At 43.6% G+C, this 26,850-nt stretch overlaps 1 protein-coding gene across 1 annotated transcript in view; it reads left to right on the top strand.

The window, feature by feature from the left end:
• The window catches only part of PROC (protein C, inactivator of coagulation factors Va and VIIIa), a 111,729-nt gene that overhangs the window by 29,427 nt on the left and 55,452 nt on the right, over nt 1-26,850 (top strand). The window contains exons 8-9 of the mRNA XM_029617319.1: nt 171-285; nt 1,600-2,238. Of these exons, the coding sequence (XP_029473179.1) occupies nt 171-285; nt 1,600-2,238 (754 nt within the window). The remainder of the gene's footprint in view (nt 1-170; nt 286-1,599; nt 2,239-26,850) is intronic.

Raw genomic sequence — 26,850 nt, 5'->3', positions numbered from 1 at the left:
TTTTGGCTGTAGTGCTGCACAGTTACTGTTTGCTCCTGGTCTCACCCACTCTCAGGTTCAGAACGCCATAGCCCCTTTTTATGGGAGAGGGCCCAATATTCTCCTTCTGCCTGCTTGCACTTTCTGACCAACCCTCAGGCTCTGATCTTCTGCATGTTTCTTTACTTTAGGTCCTGCTATTGCTTGACAGGAAGTTTAAGTGTGGTGGAGTTCTTATTCACCCGACCTGGGTTCTGACCGCCGCACACTGCATGGAGGATCATGGAAGGTACCAAGTAAGACTTGGTACGGAAATATTGGAAATGCTACCACTCTATTGCTATCTTCTGCCTTTCGTCCTTGAAAATGTGACCAGCGTTGCGGAGAACGATCTGAAAATAGCTGGAACCAATTTAGATTTGATTTCTCTCGCTGCCTGTACTTGATTCTATCTTGACATGCAGTCATATGGAACTTTGTACTGGAATAAGACTAAATTACCATTAGGGGTCCACAAGTTTTCAGTGTTTGGAAATTGTTAAGCTGGAGAATGTATCACTTGCTATTGAAAGGACACAGAAACTGCAACTATGATCAGTTCTGTAACCTAAGGAAAGGACTTCACAGGTCCTCAAACCTTGCATTTCTCATTGTTCGTTGGCCTTATAAAGGCATCATCCTCCAGCTACTTTAATTTAAACTCATTTTTGGCAGGATAGCACTGTACTCCTTTTCTCCTTTCTACTGTCGAATACAAGAGTCTGTCTCATAGAGATGGGAAGTCAGCAACCCTAGATTTCTTTAGACAGTCTCTAACGGAGATAGACAGGAAAGAGACCAATCCCTGACCTGAGACAGATTATATGTAGCCACGTCATTCACATTTCATAGTGTACGGTGGAAATGAAAAGGGCATTATATCTTTGTTATAAAATGTAAACACAGTTTTATTGATTTTTTTTATTCATTTGTTGCTCAAAATCAGATTAGGATGCTGTCTTCATTTGCATTTAATGCTGGAGGAGTCACTTTCTCTCCTCCATACCCAATTGAGAAATGTGGTAGGCAATTTTGACACTTACAGTTGGCATACCTCAAAGAACTGCCCAATGTAAGCATGCCATTGATGCAAGTTCATAGTTTGAGTTTTGATTATGCTGTATTGTATTATATTTTATTATTTGAGGCTCAGCACCTGATTGCTGGCAGATATGTCAATCCAAACTATTTTGTTCAAATAGTCTATTGGTACTACTAAGTAATGACTTCAGTATTGGGTAGGTTCTCAAAGTTGTGTTCAGTGGATTAGGAAATCTACTTTCTTTGTTGTCTGTTGCTTGTGGATTCTGATCACTTTGCTAAGTTTTGTTGTGCATATGAAGTCAGTAAGAAGGTTGGGACTCAAGTGTCGAGTGTTTGATATTATGGTTGAAAATTTGCTGTTTGTTTAACATAAAATTATATTGTTAACTTTGATCTCATATTTAGTGAGGTTGGTATTGTCATTGATCTGTTACCTCACTTTGGTGTGGTAGTGGGGGTTCTGGGGAGGAAGGGTAGGTGGGTTGTTTTGGAGATGGTGTGTTCTATACCATCACATGCCTCTCCTTGCTCTTTCAGGTGAATATGATCGCAAACGGATTGAGAACACAGAACAACAAATTGCTGTTGACAAGATCCTCTTACATAAAAACTACAAGAAGACAACTTCAGATAATGACATTGCCCTCCTTCACTTGGCTCAGCCCGCAGCATTCAACAATCATGTTTTACCAATCTGCCTTCCCGACAAAGGTCTAGCAGATCATCAGCTCATGAAGGAGGGGACACAGGTGACCGTCACAGGCTGGGGCAACCAGGATGACAGTTTTAATAACCGTTCAATCCTCTTAAATTACATTGAAATTCCATTGGCTCCACGGAACGAATGTATTGATGCCATGGAGAATGCTATTTCTGATAACATGTTATGTGCAGGAAAACTGGGAGAGAGTCAGGATGCCTGTAAGGGAGACAGTGGTGGCCCTATGGTCACCAAGTTTGGGGAAATATGGTATCTTGTTGGACTGGTGAGTTGGGGAGAAGGCTGTGGCAGGTTGGATAACTTTGGAATCTATACTAAGATCAGTCACTATTTGGATTGGATCCAGCAGCAGATGATGGAGAAAGTCACATCTTTGCAGGGAGAAACTACTCCTGTGAAATCCTGTGCAGGACACTCTGTGCATTGCAATGTGATGTTTCCTGGCATTAAACTTAGAATACAATAGATGTGATTAGTATGCTTTCCTTATGGTATTATTACTGTCAAATTTATGCACATTATCATATTTCTTTATGTATGTGCATTATTGTACAGAAACATGCTTAATTACATGTGCCCATAATAAATTGCAACCCTATGTAGCACGCATCTGGTTTTAATTATATTTTGAATAAAAATTCACTTTCATCAGGACAAGAGATTAATTTCATGGGGATATTGCCCTTCTTTGTGTAGACACCCACCAGAGACCTTGATGTTGGGGGTGAGGTGGCTCAATGATATGCACTCCAGGAGAGAGGGGGTGCCAGCATGACCATTTGGCTTGGGCCTACAATGTTCAAGGGGCCTACTTTTGTTGGGCAAAATTTAAAAAAAAAGCTAAATATATCTATTTCTAACATGTATAAATAAAAATTTCATTTGTAATTGAAGAATTTGCTAAGAAAAAAGCTCGTAAAGCCTTCTTGAATAAATAAATAGTATTTGGGAAATTTAGAAAACGATTTCTCTTATTAAGTACTAGCTGTACCCGGCCACGCATTGCAGTGGCAGAGCCAGGTTAAGTGGAAAAGAAAGAAAAGAGAATGGGGATAACTGCCCCCCTGCCCCCCCCCCCCGAACATGGACGCAAGAACATCCCCACGCCCCTCCCCTGCAGGCCCGCCGATACCTGTCAAAAATGGTAGTCGGTGGAGCGGGTGTTCGTTCCGGCATGGAAGTATTGGCGCCTGGCCCTCGGCACCCAGCACTGAAACTGTCTCCGACGGCTGTTAGAACTTACTCTGTCAGTGGGGTGGAGCAATGGGAGCGGTCGTCTCGCTCAGATAGTAAGGGCGAAGGTGCACCGGTTGCCAGTCCAGAAAATGGCGTCGACGGGCCCTCGCCCTTACTATGTCACATGGGCTACTGCCGCCATTGGCGTTCCCGAGTGTCCTAGTAAGGGACAGAGCCGTCGACGCCATTTTGATTGCTGGCAGCCGAAGGCCGTAGTGTATGTGATGTGTCATGGAGCGGTGTTGCCTCCCCCCACCCCCCCCGCTGGAGCAGCCCGAACTATTCTGCCGTTTTGCGTGCATTCGGAGGGTGTGGGCAGTAAGTAGAAAAGTCATGTGCATGGGGGGTGTGAGGAGGGTGTTTTGTGTGAGTTCGTAGGGTGTGGAATTGCAAACATGTGGCAATGTGAGTGGCCTCCCGGTGTAGCATGCTGGAATTTTGTGGGTTTTTGTGTGTTTTGGAGGGTGTGTGAAGTAAGTACAATCGGCATGTGTGCGGGGGGGGGGGGTGAGGAGGGTGGATTTGTGTCTGGTCGGAGGGTGTGTGAATCCCAAACATTGGTCACGTGGTGGGGGGGTGTGAGCGTTTGTGCAAGGTGTAAGAGCTTGCGCTTACGTCCAGCAGATGTCGCTGTTTTGTGGAACCAAATTTTAAAACTTTTTTACCAGCCCCCGGTGTGACATATATGTAATGTAAGTGTAGAAGAACCTTGCCGTATGTGAGGTGAAGCTTGTGTCCAAATTTGAAAGCAATCGGTTCAGTGGTTGCTGAGATTAGCGATTTCGTACAAACTATTTAACATTTTTATTTATATAGATCACATCAGGCCTTACATAGAGGCCTACTTTTCTTAGCTGGCACAGGCCTAATTCCTGCTCTCTTTGGCCCTGAGCACTGTGCAGGAAGAATAACATTTTTATGGCACATTCCTAGGGAGTTTAACTGACCATTGAATAGATGAGTCATAGATTCAGGTAGGGGATTTGCATATCATAATCCCCTGAACATCTGCTGGTAATTTTGGAGGAAATATCACTAAAAAATCAGAGGATTCAAACTCCTAAATTACAGAACTATTACTAGGAAGGGGACTGATGAGAGAAATGTATTGGAAAACATTCCTAAGAGGCAAACAGATTTTCACCCTGACCAAGGGTATTCAGACACATGGGTTCTGAGTTCCCACACAACAAAAAGATAATCAGGTAGGATAGAAATATTTGTGCATAGTTGTTGGCTGTTGTATTGGTAGAGGAGCATATGTAGAGTATCTCTGTGATCCTGCCTGGGCTTGGTCTTTTGATTGAGAAGTAACCTATATATGGTCAAACTATATGGTCAAACTATACTGTCCTATATATATATATATATACGGACCTATATATGGACACACACACACACACACACACACACACATATATATATATATATAGAGAGAGAGAGAGAGGTATAGGTCCATATATAGGTATAAGTATATATAGGTATATATAGGTATATGGTCCATATAGGCCCATATATATAGGTCCATGTATAGGTATATATAGGTGTATCGGTATATGGACCTATATATGGTCCATATATATATGGATCATTCAATCACACACAAAAGGTATCGGCTCCAACTATATCCAAGTCTTTCACCATCCAACAGACTATTTAGAATGAATCAAAATGTGAAATCAATACAATTTTAAGATAGAAACGGGATCGCATCAGCAAGCCTTTTGACGACGTGCCTGGTGTGACCAAGCCGTCCGGTCTTATCTATCATTTGCGACCCGTGTGTTGGTAGAAAAATGTTCATACTTTTAAGTGTTTTATCATTATGTCAATGTGCTCGAATAGCCCTTGCTCGAATAGCCCTTGAAAGAGTCTCATGAGACTCTTTCAAGGGCTATTCGAGCACACCAGGCACGTCGTCAAAAGGCTTGCTGATGCGATCCCGTTTCTATCTTAAAATTGTATTGATTTCACATTTTGATTCGTTCTAAATAGTCTGTTGGATGGTGAAAGACTTGGATATAGTTGGAGCCGATACCTTTTGTGTGTGATTGAATTATTCATGATTAGGTTCGTTTTTTGCTCTTTGTGATTGTTTGGTCCATATATATATGGACCATATATAGGTCCATATATATATATATACAAGGAGCTATATATGGACCTATATATGATCAAACTATATGGTCAAACTATATAATCTATATATCCTTCATTAACCGCTGTAATTAAGCGACAATGTTTAACCCTCGTTAATCAGTCTCTCATGTAAATACTGCTACGTTCCTTTACCTTCTCAGCTGCTGTCTTTCCTCCTTTACCTTCTCCCTCTCTCTCCCCCCCTCTTTTTCGCTCCTGCTCCATCTCCCACTCCCTGTTTTTTGTAATTTCCTCCTTTCTCAAGTTTATTGTAAACCGGCGTGATGTGCTCGCACGAACACCGGTATATTAAAAGCTGTTAAATAAATAAATAAATAAAAATATAGATAATGTAAAAGCCAGCATGAGAAATGGTAAATCAACCATGAGCTATGGACCCATGCTACTCTACCAAGAAAATAAGAGGGATGATTTTTATGCAGCTGACAATCCTCCCCCCCCCCTCCCTCCAGGTCAACGTAATAATGGGGGGGGGGGGTCAATTGCATCTTTTCAGGTGGGTGAGAGAGAAATTTAATGTCATCTTTTCATTTAATGTGATTTGTTTCTTTGTTTAACTAGTATCATCTCTCCTTCTCTATATCAGTCTATTCTCTTCTTCTCTTTCCCATCATCCCTGAAAATTATTTCTCCCGCCATCCCCTTAAGCCCTGGTGGTCATCTCTCCTTCCTGCCCTCTGCTCTCTATTAGTCTCTTCCCAAGCACGCTCCCTTCTTCACTCTTTTCTCCCTCTTGCTCTCTGCTCTCCCACTCCATGGAACCTTCCTGGCACCTTCCCAAGATCCTTTCTTCTTTTGATCTTCCTTCCCAGTGATCTCCCTCCTGCCCTCTCCCCAGAGTACCTACCCCCGCAATGCTCCTTCTTCCATGTGCTAGCCCCCTCAAGGCCCCTACACCACTGTCTCCATGGCTATACCACTCACTCAATTCACTTTTTCTCCCTCACTGTCAGTCCACCGGGGTAGGCAGGGCACATGCAACAGTGACTGGAAATGCCCTTCAGGGTAATCATCCTGTTTTTCTCCTCTTCCTTCTCTGGTCATGTGGCACACTGGCCACTGAAGGTGCTGGAAGCAGCGTTCTTTCTCTCTTCTTGGCACCAGGTTGAGCACCTCACAGAGGCAATCAGTGCCATTCTTCCCTGCCTCCACTTTGCTTTGGGTTTAGGCTCCCAGTGGTGGTGATCAGCTGCATTCTTCCCTTTCTCCTCTCCATGCAGCTTTGGGCTCCTTAAGGCCATGTTCTTCCCATCCTCCGCATGAGATCAAGCAGAAGTAGCTTTAGAGCGGAGCTCCTCAGTGCTGAGGTCAGGCCTACTGCTTTTCTTATTAACTACACTTTAGTTGCATTCCTTCTGGAGGAAACCCTGTGATGGTTTTATGAACCCCAGATTGAGAATGACTATTCTACTTTTCCTGATACAATAAATACTTATCTTTACAACCATTTTTTTTCCCAACAGCATCCCCGTATTGCTTTGGGCTTCCAGTACAATTTGAACCAGGGCTGAGATCAAGGGGGCAGTGGAATGCCTTTTTGGTTGGGGGAGCCATGCGACTCTGCCCCCAACTTCTATAATTGTTATTCTTTTACCTAGATTTTTCACATAAACCATATAATGTATACTTTATTACTATAACAATGCTAATTTCAAAACTAAGTTAAAAAAAGTACTCCAGGAGAGAGGAGGTGCCAGCATGGCCATTTGGCTAGGGCCTACAATGTTCAAGGGGCCTGCTTTGTTAGGCAAAATTTAAAAAAAATCTAAATATATCTATTTCTAACATGTATAAATAAACATTTCAATTGTAATTGAAGAATTTGCTAACAAAGAAGCTCGTAAAGCCTTCTTAAATAAATAAAAATTATTTGGGAAATTTAGAAAATGATTTCTCTTATTAAGTATCACATCAGAACCTTACACCAGGGCCTACTTTTCTTAGCTGGCACGGGCCTAATTCCTGCTCTCACCGGCCCTGAGGATATGGCATAGTAATGCAGCGCCATTCACCTCTGGTCTGCCAGTTGAAATCTGGCTCCAATCATTAATGACTGACTTGATATTGTCCGCAAGTCATTTGCAGACTTAAATGAAATTAAGTTGGTGGACCGAGTTCAGCTTACAGTGTACATCACTATATAAAGCCCACCATCACAACTGCTGCACTCTGACAGTACCAGCAGAGATGGACGGGATTTAGTTTGCAAGGAAACTGAATTACTTTTTATTCCCTAAGTGTGATGAAATCTACTGGTTCAGCGTTGAGGTTGCACTCCTCTTCCAACAGAAAGCTTGTTTCCAGCATCATCATTACAACCCCCAGCACGTCACATTTCTTGGAAAATTTAAAAAAAAGAAATAGATTTACACTGTATGGAAAAAACAGAGATGCAGTGAATTGTTTGCACCCTTGTTTTGTGTCAGTTTCTAGATTCGTCCCAATGAAAGGCCTAGTAGCAATTTTTCCATCAGCTATTGCAGGCTAGTATAATCGCGTGTTACAAAGAGAGCTGCGACAATCCGCACTGAACAAGGGGTTAACATAGAAAGTAAGACCTACAGGATATTATGCAATTAACCAAAAGGATACGTTGTCGAAGAATTCACAGTCGAAACCAGCCAAACTAATAAGAGTGATGGAAATGAAAGTGCTACAAAAAAACATCAAAGTTTAAGTATAACAGTCAAATGGATGAAAGTCTGCCATGACTAGGCTGGTGAGGAGTGTAATGTACAGTTACTAAGATGCGTGCATGAAGGGGAGAAACTGAGGGAACTTCAGTCTCAACAAACAGAAGGGTGAAGCATTCTAGAAATACAGGGAGATGATCTAGACAAGAGTGGCTAAAAGAGGAGGAGGAGGTCTGGGCAGAATTCAGCTAAGTGTAGCTGCAGGGTGCAAGATTAGAGCTTTTTTGACAATAACTATAAATATTTTATTTTTCATGTTTGATGTTTTATTAATATGAACTATTAATAATTAAAATAATACAATGACAAACCTACCATAACATTAAAATTACTTTTCAATATTGGGTGGGAAAGGGGAGGAGTGAGAGGATCTACAGAGGTAAGAGAAAATGTATAATGTATAAATGTATAAAGCAGGGAGTGCCTGGTACTTCACTTGGAATACATATCCAGCGCAGCTCACTGCTTCAACAGCTGTTGAAAAATGCACTGAATGCAGCCAGTCGCGTTGTCATTCAGTGTTCTCTGTTTGGAGTAGTAACCGCTGCAACAAGCAAGCTACTTTACTCGCTTTTTGTGAATGCAAATCCTTTTTTCCACATTTCCTCTTGCCGTTGAAGCATAGAGCAATGTTGGAGTCGCATTAATGGTGTGTATGTTTACTGAATAAGGGTATTAATCACCAGGTAGTAGCTGTCATTCCTGCAAGTCAACCCCATGCCTCTTCTTTTCATTCACATCTTCTAGACTTTATGGATCCACAGGGTTTATCCCACACCCCTTTGAAATCCTTCACATTTTTGGTCTTCACCACTTCCTCCGGAAGGGCATTCCAGGCATCCACCACCCTCTCCATGAAGAAATATTTCCTTCTGCTAGTATTATATAGAATATAGAAAACAAATTCTAGTAGGGCATATGCCTGTTCATTTTTCATTTTGTTTATTTCCTCCTTGTCTTGCCCCCTCTGCGATTAAATCCACACCATATAATGTTTAAAAAGCCCCTCCCAGGTTTCCCAAGCATCCATTAAACCTCCACTTACCCCAGCTCTGGGGTCCAAATGGGGCAGTTGCAATCCCCAATCACTTCTGCCTCATCGATGCCATATTTCAACGTGGTGCTAGCTGAGCAGGCCCTGGTGAGGCAGGAGTGATTGGGGATTGCAACTGCCCTATTTGGACCCCAAAGCTGGGGTAAGTGCTTTATTTGGATCCTGGGGATGGGGTAAGTTTAAGGGGGAGGAGGTCTATGAGAGGGAGGGATGTTTGGGAAGCCTGGGCAGGAGGGTGTGCTTTTTAAACATTTTGTGGCATGCGTTTAAACGCAGGGGCCAGCGTTTAGTGCACAGTGCCAATAGTACACACTAAAATGTTTTAGTGCATGTTACTGTAAAATACTGTGCACTAAAAATAAAAAACCTGAATAAAAATGAAATGAAACAAAATGAAACCCTGAACATCCCTAGCATTCATTCCCCTTCTCTCTATCTTAGGCTACCTTTGAGGGTATCTGTTATGCCCTCCTCTGTTTGCATGAGAGGTGGAACCATTTGTAATATTGGTAGGTCTGCAGAGATGCACATATTAGGGGTGTGCATTCATTTTCGCTGTATTGGCGATCCGCAACGTATCTTGTAATATTTGTTATATGCGTGGGGAGGAGAAACGCATCGCAACTCCCCACATATTTAACTTATTATCTGTTTAATTCGGTGCACCCCGCGGCGTGCGCTTTTCTTCGCCCCCATTAACTACTAGCTAGATTTGATTTTCACAAAATGGCAGCGCCCATGCCCTACATTCCGGTATCCATGCCGACCTGTTCGACCCTTTCCTGTGAGTCACTGAAATTTGTGAAATGCACTGAATGCAGCCAATTGCGCTGTCATTCAGTGCTCTCTGTCGATTTTACTGATGAGACAGCACTATATAAAGATCAGCATGAGGAGAGCCATGCATTTTCTTTCCAGCGATGCTGTGGGGAGGTGGGCGTGGTGTAAGAGGAGGCTGCACTGAGAGATAGGCTAGTTAAGGAAAGAAAAAGCTAATTATTCTTTATTTTGCGCCAGTGCCAGTGCCAGTTAGTCCTGTTTCTTTCAAGCTGTTTATTTAGGTGATCTGACTGAGACGCTGTGCCAGGGAGAGAAGCAGCTAGCACTCACCATTAGCATGTTGTGGCTGGCTGGGAGAGATATATAATTTCCATCCATTTTTCTGGAGTGACAAAAATTCCAGCTTTTTTAAACTGAGTTTTTGTAATTCAAGTCACTTAGTCGCTCTGTGCACTGGGCTTCAGTGGGTAGTGGTTAGTTTAACAGACCGAACCTTATTATTGGGTGGGTCTGTGCAGTCAAGTGCCCAGGGAGTCTGCCTCTTTTGTGCTTACAAGCAAGCAGTGTCTGTGTGCACACCACACACATTAGTGCACAGCCAGGCACCGTGATAGTGGGCAGTGGGTATTTTTAACAGACTGACCCTTATTATTGGTTGGGTCTGTGCAGTCAAGTGCCCAGGGAGTCTGCCTCTTTTGTGCTTACAAGCAAGCAGCATCTGTGTGCACACCACACACATTAGTGCACAGCCAGGCACCGTGATAGTGGGCAGTGGGTATTTTTAACAGACTGAACCTTATTATTGGGTGGATCTGTGCAGTCAAGTGCCCAGGGAGTCTGCCTATTTTCTGCATACAAGCAAGCAGCGTCTGTGTGCACACCACACACATTAGTGCACAGCCGGGCACTATGATAGTGGGCAGTGGGTATTTTTAACAGACTGAACCTTATTATTGGGTGGGTCTGTGCAGTCAAGTGCCCAGGGAGTCTGCATCTTTTGTGCTTACAAGCAAGCAGCGTCTGTGTGCACACCACACACATTAGTGCACAGCCAGGCACTGTGACAGTGGGCAGTGGGTAGGCACTACTCAGTGACATTAAAACCATAATGTCAGGGAAAGCTAGATGTAGTCGAGTGATTGGGACTGGTAGAGGAGGCACTTCAAAAGACACTAGTGCAACACCACCAGTACAGTTAAAAAGGCACCTGTCGCAATCTAAACTCTTTGTAGGGGCTGGCAGTTCCATCCCGAAAAAATGAAATCTGATCATGATGCATCACCGTCGCCACCACATGTTTCTGGCCCTGTAGTTTTGGAGGTGAGGGAAGGGGAGGCAGAGTCATGCCAGACAAAATGTCGACACCCAAAAGCAGCAGGGGGCAGAAGTCTCGACTAACACTTAGCGTTGACAAGGTAGCGCAGTCACTGTTTGCTTCTGATTCAGATGAAGAATCTTCTTGTGTGGGATTCTCATCAGAAACGGAAGAAATAATAGGTGAAGAATCTTTGGGAGGATCAGTTAGTCCTGTCTTAGCCTCCACTTCAGTGCAGCAGGGGAGAGATGAAAGTGATGATGAGGAGGAGGAAGAGCAGTCAGCACAAGCACAGAGGGTGACTGAGGCCCCTGGCATTGCTTCTCAGGGTGCACCCACTACCTCAGCTCCAGTGGCAGCTTCCACCCCCAAGGCTTTAGAGAGGGGAGGATCACGAAAGACATCTGCAATCTGGAGCCACTTTAAAGTGACGGAAGACCCGCATTTTGCTCAGTGTAATTACTGTGCCAGGGATATTAGCAGAGGCAAGCAAATGGGACATCTATCTAATTTTGGCATGAACCATCATATGAAGAGGCAACACCCAACAAGATTACTGCCATCTGGGGATGGTGGCAGTACCAGTTGGGGGACCCCTTCCAAGCAGTGTGCAGTGGTTCAAAAGCAGCAGAGTCAGCCCATGCCCTCATCCCTTCTAGCAGTCAGGTGGCAGGACAGCAACCCCCTGACATGTGGCAGAAGCAACAACCCACCATGGAGGAAATGGGGTGGAGTGCGGTAACACTATCCCGAGGTAGGAGGCAGGCAGCCTCAAAAGTTGTAACCAGGAACAATGGGGAAATGATTGCCCTTGCTGACCAGCCCTTGCAGTTAGTGGAGAATGTGGGTTTCAAGCATTTTCTGAAGGTCATACTTCCAAATTACATAGTCCCCTCCAGAACCACATTTAGTAAAAAGGTCATCCCCAGCCTGTACAAGCAGTGTTGCAGTCGCATGCAAGCGCTGCTAGCTAAGGCAGAGGGGAGAGTACATTTCACCTGCGATATCTGGACTGCCATGAATTCTGCACACACTTACCTCTCTCTGACATCACACTGGTGGGACCTGGTTGAGGCAGGGGCAGCCAGCAGCTCTATTACTGAACAAGTATCAGGGTGGAGGTGGGCTTTACTGCACACCCACCTGACGGACCAGGCCCATACTGCAGCCACTATTCTAGCATGTATCAGACAGATGCTGGAGGGCTGGCAACTACACCAGCGAGACAGGAAAACTCAAGCAGGGTTCTTTGTCACAGATAATGGTGCAAACATGGTTAAGGCAATAAACGACGGGCGCTTTAAGAACATCCGATGTTTTGCACACACTCTGCACCTGGTAATGAAATCAGCTCTGGGGTTGGATTCCAATGACAAAGAGAATGAATACCTGCATAGATTAATACAGAAGTGCAGGAACATAGCAGCGCACTTCCACAGAAGTGTGAAGGCAGGGCAGGTTCTCCGACAAAAGCAGACTGATATGGAGATGCCACACAAGCGTCTCATTCAAGACATTGCCACCCGGTGGAATTCCACCTTTATGATGCTGGAGAGGTTAGTGGAGCTGCAGACACCCTTTCATGAACTTTCTGGTAGAATGGACATAGGTGTGCAGAATTCCCTAGGGCATCATGATTGGTTAGTCATGAGTCAGCTGGTAAAAATCCTGCAGCCCTTCAAGGATGTCATGGAGGAGCTGAGTTCCAGAAGTGCCACCTTGGCTGACATCATCCCTATAGTTCATCTCCTGGATGAACATTTGGAGGCCTTTAAACAGGAAGAGGGAATGACAGTTGAGGTGCTGGATTGTCTGGACGTTTTGCAGCAGCAGGTGAAAGAGAGATTAATGCCTTTAACACAAGACCACACATACATGCGCGCCACAGTCTGTGATCCCCGTGTGAAAGGGAAACTCGCCTTACAGTACGATTGTCTCATATTGGTGAAGGACCTGCTGTTAGCAAACGTCTGTGAACAGGAGTGCCATAGGCAGAGTCAGATTAGGCTTGAAGCAGAAGTGGAAACAGTGAGCAGAGAGTTGTGCTGCTAGCCCAAGCTGGAGCAGCAGTGCTGTGTCAGCGACAGATAGTACCTCCTCCTCCACTTCAGAATGCTCAAGGCATGTTGCCCCTAAACATTCATCTGTTGTGCAACAGGCGAGAGAGAAAGCAACTGGCATGAGTGACTCTCAGCCCGCCCAAGCAAAGGAGACACCGGCACAGCTGTCAGTGACACAGTATCTCTCAGAACCGATAGAGAACATGCAGACAGATCCGCTGGCATATTGGGCACACAAGTCCACTGTCTGGCCACATCTAGCCAAAGTGGCTCAGCGATATCTGTCATGTCCACCAACCAGTGTGCCCAGTGAACATGTCTTTTCAATGACAGGGGATATCATGAGCCCTCACCGCTCAAGGCTGGCACCAGAGTTGATGGAAATGCTAGTGTTTTTGAAAGTAAACCTGCCTTTGCAGCTGCATTTTGAGCTAACTTGAGCAGCCTTAGAGCAGCATTTGGGAGCCCGACGTACAAAGCTTTACAGTAGTCCAGATTACTAAGGACAATAGCCTGAAGCACTGTACGAAAATCATTGACAATATACTCCTGCAAATTATGGAAATTCCCTTCTTGTCCCCACAAGATCCAGTCAAAAATCTTCCATATCAGAAGTCTCACGTGAGGGCCCATGAATATTGAGAAGAGGCTGGAGCACTGTATGAAGTTGGAAATACACATGCAAAGATAACCATTCTATATCAAATTCCTGTCTGAGAGATTGAAATGATTTGATACCATTGTCATTCCATAATTGTGCAGCAAAGACCAAGCCTTTGAACCTTCACCCCTGAAATACAGGCAAACGAGTACACCCAGACACACATGAATTTTTATATGTCAATATGAGAAATCACCTCCCCTAACAAGTCTAGAAATCTACGCACCTCCCACCAGGCACACAGAGTGTGAACCAATATCGGACTAAATCTGCCAAGGGAATGAGCACGAATGGAAGTGGAGGCTAAAAATTACAAAGAAGCAAGTTCTACATCCCAGGCCTGCTCTCTTTACATCACAGTCATTTTCAGCATCAAACCAAAAAAAGGGGGGCAGGGGGGGGCGATAGTGGGCAGCCGGCCACATAGCACACTATCACCCCCATAGCGCCACAGGAAAAGGTGGTGTTATTTCCCGCGATGATGTGAAAAACAATATCGCCTGCAGCGCTGCCGGGCGATAACTCTGCCCAAACCCCGCCCACACTCCTCCCCTTTCCCTAATTTTAATAATACCACCACAACGTTGCCGGTATCGCATGCGGTAGGGCCTTATTGCACAACAAAGAATGACCCTACAAATTTTTTAATTTACTACATGTACAGCCCAGTAATAAATGTGAAAATTAGCCTGCCTCTTGGAGAGCCACAGAGTACTGAACTTAATTCTAGCCAGTTTATGATACCAGATAAACCAAGCCATAACTTAATGAAGATCCATAAAAGCTTTGACTGGTATACTATAGGGAATGTGTTAAAGCAGATTCAACAACCTAGGCAATACATTCATTTTCAAGAGTGCCCATCTAAGAGTAGAGATGTGAATCGTGTGCCAGATCGTCTTAACGATCAGATTCGGCTGGGAGGCGGGGGGTGGAATCTGATCGTTAAGATATGTGAATTGGAATCGTTTCCGATTCCAATTCACATCGCCAATTTCACATCGCTAAAAAAAAACCCCACCCGACCCTTTAAATCGACCCCACCCTCCCGACCCCCCCAAAACCTTTTAAAATTTACCTGGTGGTCCAGGGGGGCCTCGGGGGCCTCGGGAAGAGATCCAGGGGGGCCTCGGGGAGAGGAGAGATCCAGGGGGGCCTCGGGGACAGATTTAAAGATGGCCGGCGCCATCTTTAAAGATGGCGCCGGCCATCCAGTGCTCCTACCATGTGACAGGGGCCGGCCAATGGCACGGATACCCTGTCACATGGTAAGGGCAAAGGGGCATCGGCGCCATTTTTTTTTTAGAACAGGTGATGCCTGGGAACGGGAAATCTGTCCCTTCCACCTGCATGCACAGAGATGGGAAAAGATCTTGAGAGCTTTGGTAGGAAAATCTGAAAATAATGATGTAGTTATTCTATTTCCTTTGAATAGGATGAGCACTTAAAGATTTTGATGAGAATTCATATCATCCCCAAAGAACATACAAAAAAATTAGAACCTCACTACCTCCTCTCGCCACTTGCATAATTGTGGGAGCATTAGATATTTCTGATCACTTAGGCAGGGGTAGGCAAATCCAGTCCTCAAGTGCCACAAATAGGTCTGGCAGACCTAAGTACAAAGTACTACAATAGTCTAGGTGGCTCAAAACAATGGCTTGTACCACTGTCCAGAAGAGGGCAAAAAACTCTTCAGTGGCTACTCATCTTCAGCTGGTAGAAAGCTACTTTAGCTATATGACGCACTTGAGCCTTCATGGATAGCTAGGAGTCTAAAAAGTCTCCCAGACTTTTTACCTCTGTTTGAATTGGTACAGAAAGGTCAGAAGTTACCTTCACCTCCATCTTAGGAGAACCAACAAAACCCTTTCCCACCCATAAAATCTTCATTTTCTTTATATTCAGAAATAAATGGTGATCAGTCAACCACTCTCTTACCTTACTAAAAATGATCTGCAGCCTACTTTCTGGGAATTCACCTTTGGTCCACATGTTAATCATCATCAACAATCATCACATACTTGACCTCCAAAGAGTGTAATAATGCCCCCAGGGAAGATAAATAAATATTAAATAAAATCGCCAAAAGGGCCGACCCCTGGGGCACGCACTCCCCACTTAAGATTGCACCACGACGAGGACTTAATCCCAATCTAAACTTTCTGTGTCCTGTCGGTGAGAAATGATTTAAACCAGCCCAAACCATATAGCACTAGGCATCTAAGTAGCATCTCATGATGCACTTTATCGAATGGAGCACTTAGGTCAAGCTGGATCAGGATGCCTGTACAGCCCCAGTCCAAACTACACAATAAGGAGTTCAACAGACACAAGAGCAAATAGTGTGGAAGAGTAGCCTAGTAGTTAGAGCAATGGGCTATGACCCAGGGAAACCAGGGTTCAAATCCCATTGTTGTTCCTTGTGACCTTGGGAAAGTCACTTTATTTGGTGTTATCTCAGGTACAAAATTAGATAGTAAACTTTGAGAGGAGAGGGAAATATCTAAAGTACCTGCTCATAATCTACTTTGAAGTGCCAAAAAGAATATAAAAATCTAAATAAATAAACATTTGGAATTTGTTAACATAATCTTCTAACTGTTCCAATACTATCTTCTCCAAAATTTTCGCTACTATTGGCAAACTTGACACAGGGCGATAATTCACTAGCTCAGATGAAGGAAGACTAGAGTCCTTTTTAATAGGTCTCACCGAAGCTTGTTTCCATCTTATTGGGATCTCATCACTCAGAGACTTGTTAACCATCCTTTTTATCATCTCATATGAGATGTCTCTCAGGTTTTTAATAATCAAAAAGGGACAGGTAATCTAACACCAAATATATAGATTTCAGAGCTGAACCTTTAACACCTACTTCCTTTTGGGTAATTAACTCAAACTCAGTCCATGAGTTTTGTAGGGCAGATGGGTGTATCAGACTCACATTAGCAGAAACGTTTCCCAATTGATTGTGAATGGTCTGCACTTTCTCCTCTAAAAAGTCAGCTAACACCTAACAATCAGACATCTCACTATCTGTTGTTTCTGGGCCAGCCATTAATTTTTTCACTATAACTCTAGTGGCTTATTCATGGCCTTCTTGAGGTGAGGCCTATAAAATATACTTTTGGCATTCTTACAACATCTGCAATAATTTATCACAGCTGTTCTATACAAACAGAAAGAATGGTCATCCTTTCCCTTTCTCCAATGTCTCTCAGCCTTCCTTAAATTTCTTCTGCTACTGCAGCTGTGAGCCAAGGTGGTCATATGTGGCCTATAAGGAAGTATCACTAGCAAATATCAAATTAGATCCTAATGTACCAGATGGTTAGTTCCTACTATAATACACGCATCAGCAAGCCTGACGGTGTAGCCCTATTTAAATGGGCCACCTGTCTGCTACAACATTTGCATACTGTGAAATTCTCTTTTTCTCAGAAACGTTTTTTTTTTCCAAAAGATTTTTCTTGCACGTAAAAAAGTTACAATGATCACAGCTCGACAAAGGCCAGTGTTTCACAAAAAAGCTTCTTCAGGAGCATCTCAATCATGTCACCAGACTTATACATCGTTGTCTAAAATAAATAAAAAACAAACAATTTCAAGTAATTAAAATATACTCATCTTGTGGATGGATCTCTATCATAGCTGCCAGACCAAGGGTCTCATAACACTGACCCCCATTCAACCTCCCGTTTTGCCACTATTTTTTTTCCTGCTGCTTTAAATGTGCGGTGGGGGACTCGGGACCCCTGTTAGGGTCCCGGGCCTCCCACCGCATATCTATTGCATTTTTAATAGGTGGTGTTATTTTATCACAGCTGACACTTCTCAGTCGGCCGCGATAAAATATTTACATCAAATTGACTATGTATGACCTTCTTTGTATGCATTTGCATTAGTCATTCATGTAAATAGCATGAAAAGAAGGTCATTTTAATAGGGGGGGAGATGCAAAATATTGGGGCAGATTTTCAAAGGGGTATGCACCAGTGGCGTAGCCAGAATTGATTTTTTGGGTGGGCACAAGGCATGCAGGTCTACTAGTTGTTTTCTTACTGATAAATAATGCCATATACTGCACCCTAGAATGGCTTTCTAAGTAGTTTGCAACAGCCATTATGTGTCATGTATGAAACTTTAAAATAATTTACTTCAATTATTTCAAGTATAGAAAACAATCAAATCCAATCATATAATAAAACAAAAATTAATGTATTCTTTCATGAACCATCTTTGCAGAAACCCAGAAATCTTCATAAATACAATAAAATATAATTAATCATCAGAACAGGTGCAGTGCAGAGCTAGGGCAATTCACATTACAAGTAACATGAAAAAAAAAATTCAAATTCTGGTGTAATCTCAGCAAAAAATAACCCTCCATTGCTATTTTGTGAAGTAACAAACTCTTGCAAAGAAAGAGGCATCTGGAACCTTGCCAAACAATCACAGCACTGACTCTCAGGATTCAAACAGCAACCTTATGAAAAAGCAGCAATGCAAATACTACACCAGGCCCTAGAACATTAATACATCACCTACGGGAATAACAGAACAGGCTGGACTACTACTACAGAGAAACTATATGCTAGAAATACTCATTTCTGTCACAAACAGGCAAAACTGAGACCGACCCTTACCTAATATAGAAATAAGAGACTATAAATTAGAAACAGAAACATGTAGATAAAGCCAAAATAGAAAGCCTGAGAAACTAAAATGTCTGAACAGTGGAATACTTAAGAAAGAGCAAAATACAAAAATATAAGAATGCACATTCCCAAAGATGACATATTTAAATTGCTATCTCACACAAACAAAGTGTAAACACTATTAGAGAGGGAAATAGTATTTTAACTATTCACCACAACCATATATCAAACTAGACTGGAGACAATATCATAGGCAAGTGCTCACGATCAAATTTCGATCTGCTGTCTCTCGCCCTCAATGGGCCGCAGGCAGTAATCAGCCTGTGAGCTCAAACGATTATAATCATCTATTGTCTCCTGTCTACCCACCCCTCACTCCAAAAAACATATTTTATTTAATCAAGTAATATATAAACCATTAAAGTGCAAAGTTATCAAAACAGCTCGACATATATATTTCTCAGAATCTGTAACTTTCTACCGGTTAGTAACCCACTGATGTTCGACAAAAATATTAAGCCACAAAAGTGGTCACTTAAATATCAAAAAAGTATACTTCCATTGTACACCCCAACATGGTCCATGTTTCGACTCACAAGGAGTCTTTTTCAAGGGGAATAAAGATGACAGATCACTGTGTCACCGGTATATTGTTTTCATTCAGTTCCTGTGAAATAATTTTGAAAAAATTATAAAAAAATTAAAAACACAAAATTCAAAACCTAAACACACACACTAACGAAGTTACCACAACTATTGTTCAACTCATACATTCAATTTAAACATAAAGGCTACAAAGTAGATACAAGTGCTATCCTCAAAAATAACATATCATTCAGTATAAAGAACTCACCGGAACGCCAGAATCGTTAACCACAAATTCACAACATGGCGATTCACGCCTTTGTTAAACCAAACTGGCTCGCCAAGTTTAAATAAACCGCTGAGTTTTATGGAGCCGGAAATCACAGAAAAAAACTGGTTTCCGGTAAACTACTTGTTCACTGAAAACTACTAATCCCGGCGTGCCATACTGGCAACAGCTGACCCTATGGCTACAAAACAATCACCCCCTATGGTATCAAAAAACTGACCAATCAATTTCTCTGTTGAGTCCTCTCGGAATCACTGAATCAAAGAAGTGTATCCATTTTTGTTCTCTTTGAGTAAGATAAAGATCAAAATTGCCGCCCCGATTGCTCGTAACTGGCTGTTCAATTACGGCAAATTTCAATTCAGCATACGTATGGTTCTTGTCAATGCAGTGCTGGACGCAAGGTGCCTCCAGCCTGCCTCTAGTGATGGCACTCCGATGCTCAATCATACGCGTTTTGAGGCATCTTTTAGTTTTCCCAATATATATGAACGGACACGGGCACCATAAGGCATAGACCACGCCTTTAGATTCGCAGGTAGTGGCCGCTGTTAATTTAAAGTTACCTTTAGCAAAAAATGGCAACTTGTTGCCATCAAATGATTGTTCACAAACAGAACACTTCATACAAGGATGATGCCCGGCAATGGAATTTATTGTCATATTGTTACTCTTCTTCTCATCAAAAAAATCTGAATGTATTATCAGATCTCTGATGTTCTTTCCTCGTTTAAACGCAAACATTGGGAAACTTTGGAAACCATCATGCAAACCTAATATATGCCAAAATTTTTTGATCACTTTTTGTACTTTGAAAATCTGAGAAGAAAATGGTAACACACAGACGCACATCCAGGCACCCATTCTCATCCACACACACAAACCCATTCTCCCATTCTCACCCACACATACACATATTCAAGCTCCCATTCTCACCCACACATACACACATTTAAGGTCCCATTCTCACCCACACATACACACTTTCAAGCACCCATTCTTACCCACATATTCAAGCTTCCATTCTCACCCACACACACAAACCCAGGCTCCCATTCTCACCCATATATATACACATTCAAGCTTCCATCCTCACCCACATATTCAAGCTTCCATCCTCACCCACATATTCAAGCTTCCATTCTCACCCACACACACAAACCCAGGCTCCCATTCTCACCCATATATATACACATTCAAGCTTCCATCCTCACCCACATATTCAAGCTTCCATCCTCACCCACATATTCAAGCTTCCATTCTCACCCACACACACAAACCCAGGCTCCCATTCTCACCCATATATACACACATTCAAGTTTCCATCCTCACCCATATATACACACATTCAAGCTTCCAACCTCACCCACATATTCAAGCTTCCATCCTCACCCACATATTCAAGCTTCCAACCTCACCCACATATTCAAGCTTCCATTCTCACCCACACACACAAACCCAGGCTCCCATTCTCACCCATATATACACACATTCAAGCTTCCATCCTCACCCATATATACACACATTCAAGCTTCCAACCTCACCCACATATTCAAGCTTCCATCCTCACCCACATATTCAAGCTTCCATTATCACCCACACACATTCAAGACTCCATTCTCACTCCCATACACACCCAGGGTCCGATTTTCACCCACACACACACAACAAGGCTCCCATTCTCATCCTCACATACACATTCAAGCCTGTGCACAGTTTCCGCTTCCTCCCCCAGAGCAGGAAGATCAGCTGGCCTCTCCTGCTGCCACTGGCCTCCTGCTATCTTCGGTCCGTATGGCCGACCGATCTTCCTGCTGGGGGGGGGGGAGGAGAGCGGAAGCGCCGCGCACAGTTTCCGCTTCCTCCCCCCAGAGCAGGAAGATCAGCTGGCCTCTCCTGCTGCCACTGGCCTCCTGCTATCTTCGAGCCATACAGCCGACCGATCTTCCTGCTGGGGGGGGGGGGAGGAGAGCGGAAGCGCCGCGCACAGTTTCCGCTTCCTCCCCCCAGAGCAGGAAGATCAGCTGGCCTCTCCTGCTATCTTCGGGCCGTATGGCCGACCGATCTTCCTGTTTGGGGGGGGGAGGAGAGCGGAAGCGCCGCGCACAGTTTCCGCTTCCTCCCCCCAGAGCAGGAAGATCAGCTGGCCTCTCCTGCTGCCACTGGCCTCCTGCTATCTTCGAGCCATACTGCCGACCGATCTTCCTGCTCTGGGGGGAGGAAGCGGAAACTGTGCACGGCGCTTCCGCTCCCTCCCTCCCCCCGCAAACAGGAAGATCGGTCGGCCATATGGTTGTAGGACCGCTTCCCCACGTGTGCCGTGATGGCGTGCCAAGCATGGGTTCTCCTCTTCACTGTCGCGGGGATGGGATCCCGTGACAGCCTTGCAGTTCTGGTGTTAGTTGGGTGGGCCTGGGTCTAAATTGGGTGGGCAGCTGCCCACCCAGGCCCACCCGTGGCTACGCCACTGGTATGCACATAAGATACGTGCGTACCCCCCGAAAACCTGCCCCAAGTTCCCCCTGTGTGTGCCGAGCCTATGTTGCATAGGCTGCGGCGCGCGCAAAGCCCTGGGACGCGCGCAAGTCCTGGGACTTTCCTGGGGGGCATGTCGCGGCCGGCGCATCATCGGGGGCATTCCAGGGGCGGGGCCGCAGCCGTGGTTCCGGCCCAGGGGCATTCCGGGGGTGTGGCCGTGGCCTCCGGACCAGCCCCCAGAATGGAACATGGTGCACTGGCAGCCAGCCCGGCGCACGCAAGTTACGTCTGCCTCAGGCAGGCGTAACTTTTGAAATAAAGGTAGGGGGGAATTAGTTAGGGCTGGGGGGTGCCGGAAAGAAAGTTCCCTCCGAGGCCGCTCCGATTTCAGAGCGGCCTCGGAGGGAACAGAGGCAGGCTGCGTGGCTCGGAGCGTGCAGGCTGCCGATTTTGCGCAGCCTTGCGCGCGCCGACACCGGATTTTAAAAGATACGTGCGGCTACGCGTGATCTTTTAAAATCCGGCGTACTTTTGTTTGAGCCGGTTGCGTGAACAAAAGTACGCTTGCGTATACTTTTAAAAAATCTGCCCCATTGTGTTTTTTGTGTGATATGCGTGATATAACGCGTGTTAGAGCACTAGCGTGACTTGATGCCTCACCCTCTTAGATAGCCAGATATCTTTGAATATTGGGTCCTCTGATTTTACCTTTTGTTTGGAAGGTAGTGGTTTCAGATTGGATGATTATAAAACATTCAGGGTCAAAGTAAGGAGAATCGGATGGAGATATATAGAGAGCACAGAGATATGTATTTTGCGGCATCTGGAATAGATCTTTTGATATTTTAGTCCACAAATGTGTCTTGCCTGACTTTTTTTAAATGGGCATAATGAATCCAGCTAACTCCTATCTGAACCAGATTATGATACCTCCTAAGTTCCCGCCCTGTTTTTTCTTTTTCTGTAGCCAGAATTAATTTTCTTTGAAACCTGTGGGACAGTGTATGACTGAAACTTTGCCTAACCAGGTTTCTGTAACATGACCATGTCATGGTCTATTACATTATCAATGAAATCAGGGTCGTTGCTTTTATCTCCAAAAGTTGAGGATGTCAGAACTTGGATGTTCCAGCTACTAACAGAAAAATATTTCGTTTTATAGATACTAGTACTAACAGGTAAAAATACAATATAATTTCTAGTGATTAAGGCTGTGAAATACTATATAACATACAATATATTATACAATCTAGTTATGGCAAGTTAAAATTATAATATAATTTCTAATGATTAGGGCTGTGAGAAATACAAGCGTCTCATATTCGTGTATTGGTAACAGTGATCGATGTTTAGGAATGGATTTGCTATTGTACCAGTTTCCAGTTCTGTTTTATGATCATTTCTCAGACAGGATGCTCAGCGTTGCTTTTTGTCATTCAGTTCTGGGTTCGGTCCATGCCCTCCTGTTGTCTTGTTATCCTCACTATACCGACATCACACTGCAAGGCAGGATCTGTTGAGACCTGTGACACAGCTGCTGGCAGGATGGCCCTTCGAGGCCGCAATTGCCATACCAACTGGGGAGGACGACACACACTGCTAGTAAGGATCAGATTTTGGGGTCCCTTACACTTACAATGAAGGCAGTGCATATAATATCTCATGCATATTCATTATGGATAACCCTAAAAACTTAGACCTGCCTGTGGCAGTCAGGGACTGAAGTTGCCGATCCCTGTCTTGGGCAGTGGTGATCAACCCAGACTCTTATTCAGTTTGCTTCCTTTTCCCCATTGGGGGCTGCCGATGGCCCCAGCTTGATACCTTTTATATTTAGAAAACTATCAAGGCACTTAGTAAGGGCAATGTTTAAAACCATGTTTGCTGGTAAAACAGTGCTTTACCCACAGAAACAGGCTTTTAGGAAATGACTCACCTTATATGCTAGTAAGTATGCGTAGAGGGCTTCTATGTATTTTATTTTTATCTGCAGTAGTGAGAAGCATTCCCAGGGAGCAGATTTCATTTACATGCATACTTTTCAATTTTCAAAAATATACCCATAGGTAGGTATAACTGGGGGCAGGTAGGGTTTGTTTGTTTTTTTAGGGGGGGGGAGATAACTTTGAAAGTGAAAGTATGTCTGTACTTTCATTCTGAAAAATAGGGTAAAGACGGGTTATAAAGTGAGGGTCTGCACTAACATATTTTTGTTTTATTCAAGTTTTGTTTGGCAAGGGTTTTTCATTTCATTTGATGTTTGCTTTTTTTTGTTTATTTGAAACAAAATAAACATCAAAAGGAACAGGAAAAATTTAAAAAAAAACACCCCAAAAACCCAAAAGGAAACTAAGGGGGAGAGTTCCCCCTCCCCCTCCATCCGCCAAAACAAAACTCAACACTACCACAGTTTAAAACTGAAATCCCCTCCTACCACAGGCCTTCCCTTATGCCTTCCAACTATGCCCTTCCCCCCCCCACCCCCCATGCTTCTTACTCCTCCTTCGGCCTCTCCAAAGTAGAAATGGGGCAGGAGAAATCTCCAGTCACTCCTATCCTGTTGGGTCCTGCTTTGAAAATGGCGGCAGCCAGCCCACAGGCCAGCACCATTTTCTTGTGTGGCATTAGAGCCCGCAGCCATTCAACTAAATGGGGCCAGCGGGAGCCGTTTTCAAATCAGGACCCAGTGGAGCAGGAGCAACTGGGAATAGCCACTACCCCACTTGGACTTCAGAGACGCCACAGAAAGGGCAGGAGGCAATGAAAGTTTTATTATTTTAGTGGTGCTGGGACTTTTGCAAGAACAGGCCAGGGGGGACCTGCCTGCTATTTTAGAAATGAAACAAAAACCCATTGAATTTTGTTTGGGGGGGGGGGCCCTTGGTTTTTTTTGGTTTTGTTTTGGTTTTTTTTAAATGACACCTAAGGAAATGGGCTATTTTGTTGTACTTTTTAATGACTGACTGTTGCTGATAAACATTTGGAAAGAGATGCAAAAGATTATTTTTTACATTTCTAGTATAGCCATACCACTAACGATTCAAATTCTGTGCCGTCAATGCAGTCATCCAAGAAGAATCAATAATTTGATCCAATGCTTATTACTAACAGTTAGAAATATGTTCACTTGAGTTTGGAAGAGGTCTAATCCTCCACCAATGTCAGAATGGGCAAGAAAGATCTTGGATATAGTTGAGGTGGAAAAATTAACTTGGAACCTCAGAGGTAAAAAAAAAAAAAAAAAAGTCTCCATAGAGCCTGGGCCATCTCTTTGAATTTACTAAATCTCAGTAATCAGTGCTTGCTAAAATGCAGAACTTCCACTAACCTTTTAACACATGAATCATGATGTATCCCAGACAAAGATCTTCCTGATTGAACATTAAAATATACAGGTTAACACTGTCTATTGTTAAGAAGGAAGGAAGCTGAAGACGCAGCTCTTTTTTTTAATTGTCGTTATGAAATGGAAAGTATCTTTCATAGTGTTTGGCTGCTTTCAATAGTGCCTTATATGATATTTATTTGAATGCTGACTCGTTTTCTTCATATAAAATCTCCTCTCAGGTTGAAGGGGCTGTCACTATTGTCTTTGAACAACTAATGTTTTTATGCAACCAAAATGACTTAACATAGAACTGGGCTCTGTCTTCTTATGACAGCAGGCCCTCTCCTGGTCTAGTCACTCTTTCAGGATGACGTGCACAGGAAACTAGAGCTGGAGCTTTATGGTTCATTTTCATCGTGCAGTAGATTATTACTCAGCTTAGTTAACCTGGGGAAAGAAAGCTAACCTCCACTCCAGCTTCACTTTCTTTACCTGACCACAAGTTATATTATACAAAATAAAGCCTAACAGCCCAGTAATAATTATTCATTGTACTTCAGGCCAGTCAAACTGGATTTATGTTTTGAGTTCCCACTCCCAGTCCTTGTAATAGCTGAAACTGTTAGTACTTGCAGTAACAGTGATGAACGTAAGCCCCAGGCATCACGCTCTGCTAACACTGGCTTAAGGGAAGAGCACATGTACCAGGCTCGAGAGCAGAGGTTCCCAAACCTGTCCTAGAGGACCCCCAGCTAAACGGGTTTTCAGGATATCCACAATTAATATGCAGGACATAAAATCTGCATGCAAATTCATCTCATGCATATTCATTGTGGATATCTTGAAAACCCAACTGGCTGGGGGTCCCCCAGGACAGGTTTGTGAACCTCTGCTCTAGAGGAAGCACTAGTCTATGTCCCTCAAGAGAACAACAGCCATCACAATACGTGGGCTTAGTCTGAAGTCTGAGAAGATGAAAAGAGAAAATGAGAAAAGCTGAAAACTGTAATGAAAAGCGCACATCCTCTCAGCTTCCAGCCACCTTCCCAACCGGCAGGAAAGTGCACAGACACGGTGTGAGGCCAGCGTCACCTGAACCCAGGGAAAATATGAGATTTCCAAGGCAATAAAAGGTCAGGAAAAATCAAAATTCTCTCAGGATGAAGTAGCCATATACATCTGAGCAATTCCTTTTTTTTCTTCATTATATGCTGCTGTTTGTTGATTGAAAGTTCACCCTGAGTACTGTGGAATCCAGCATTTGTCAATATTTGCTACCAGTTATTCATCAACTTGAAACCATCAGTATTTCTTGGGTTCCAGTCAAATATACCATTTTTCCTTAAAAACAAATCATTTTAAGGTAAGTGATTTAAAAATACATTCAAAATGTTACATTTTTCTGGAAACTGTTTGTGAGATAGATGGTAGCTGGTGTTAAGATGTCAGGAGAAGACCACATGAGAACTCTTACAAGTTTCTTTGAAATATTCCTCTTATATATTTGATTTCTCCCACTGTAATATCCTAACACGGAAGTTTGAGGAATGATTGATGTGAAATACTGCTGAAGGACTTGGAACATCAACTTTCAAATACTATTTTGAGGTATATTTGTGGTGGAAACTAGGGACTTGTAATAGGAAATGTATCGTATGAATTTGCTTACAGGAAACTTTGGAAAAATGGCATTTTGTTAACCCAAAGGAAGGCCTTGTTCCTCAAATAGATGTCTTCCCTCCTTCCCCAACTCCCACCCATCAGGGG

Source organism: Rhinatrema bivittatum, chromosome 9 (assembly GCF_901001135.1).
Source record: "Rhinatrema bivittatum chromosome 9, aRhiBiv1.1, whole genome shotgun sequence".
In the NCBI taxonomy this organism is placed as follows: domain Eukaryota; kingdom Metazoa; phylum Chordata; class Amphibia; order Gymnophiona; family Rhinatrematidae; genus Rhinatrema; species Rhinatrema bivittatum.
This window is presented reverse-complemented; position numbering and strand designations above follow the sequence as displayed.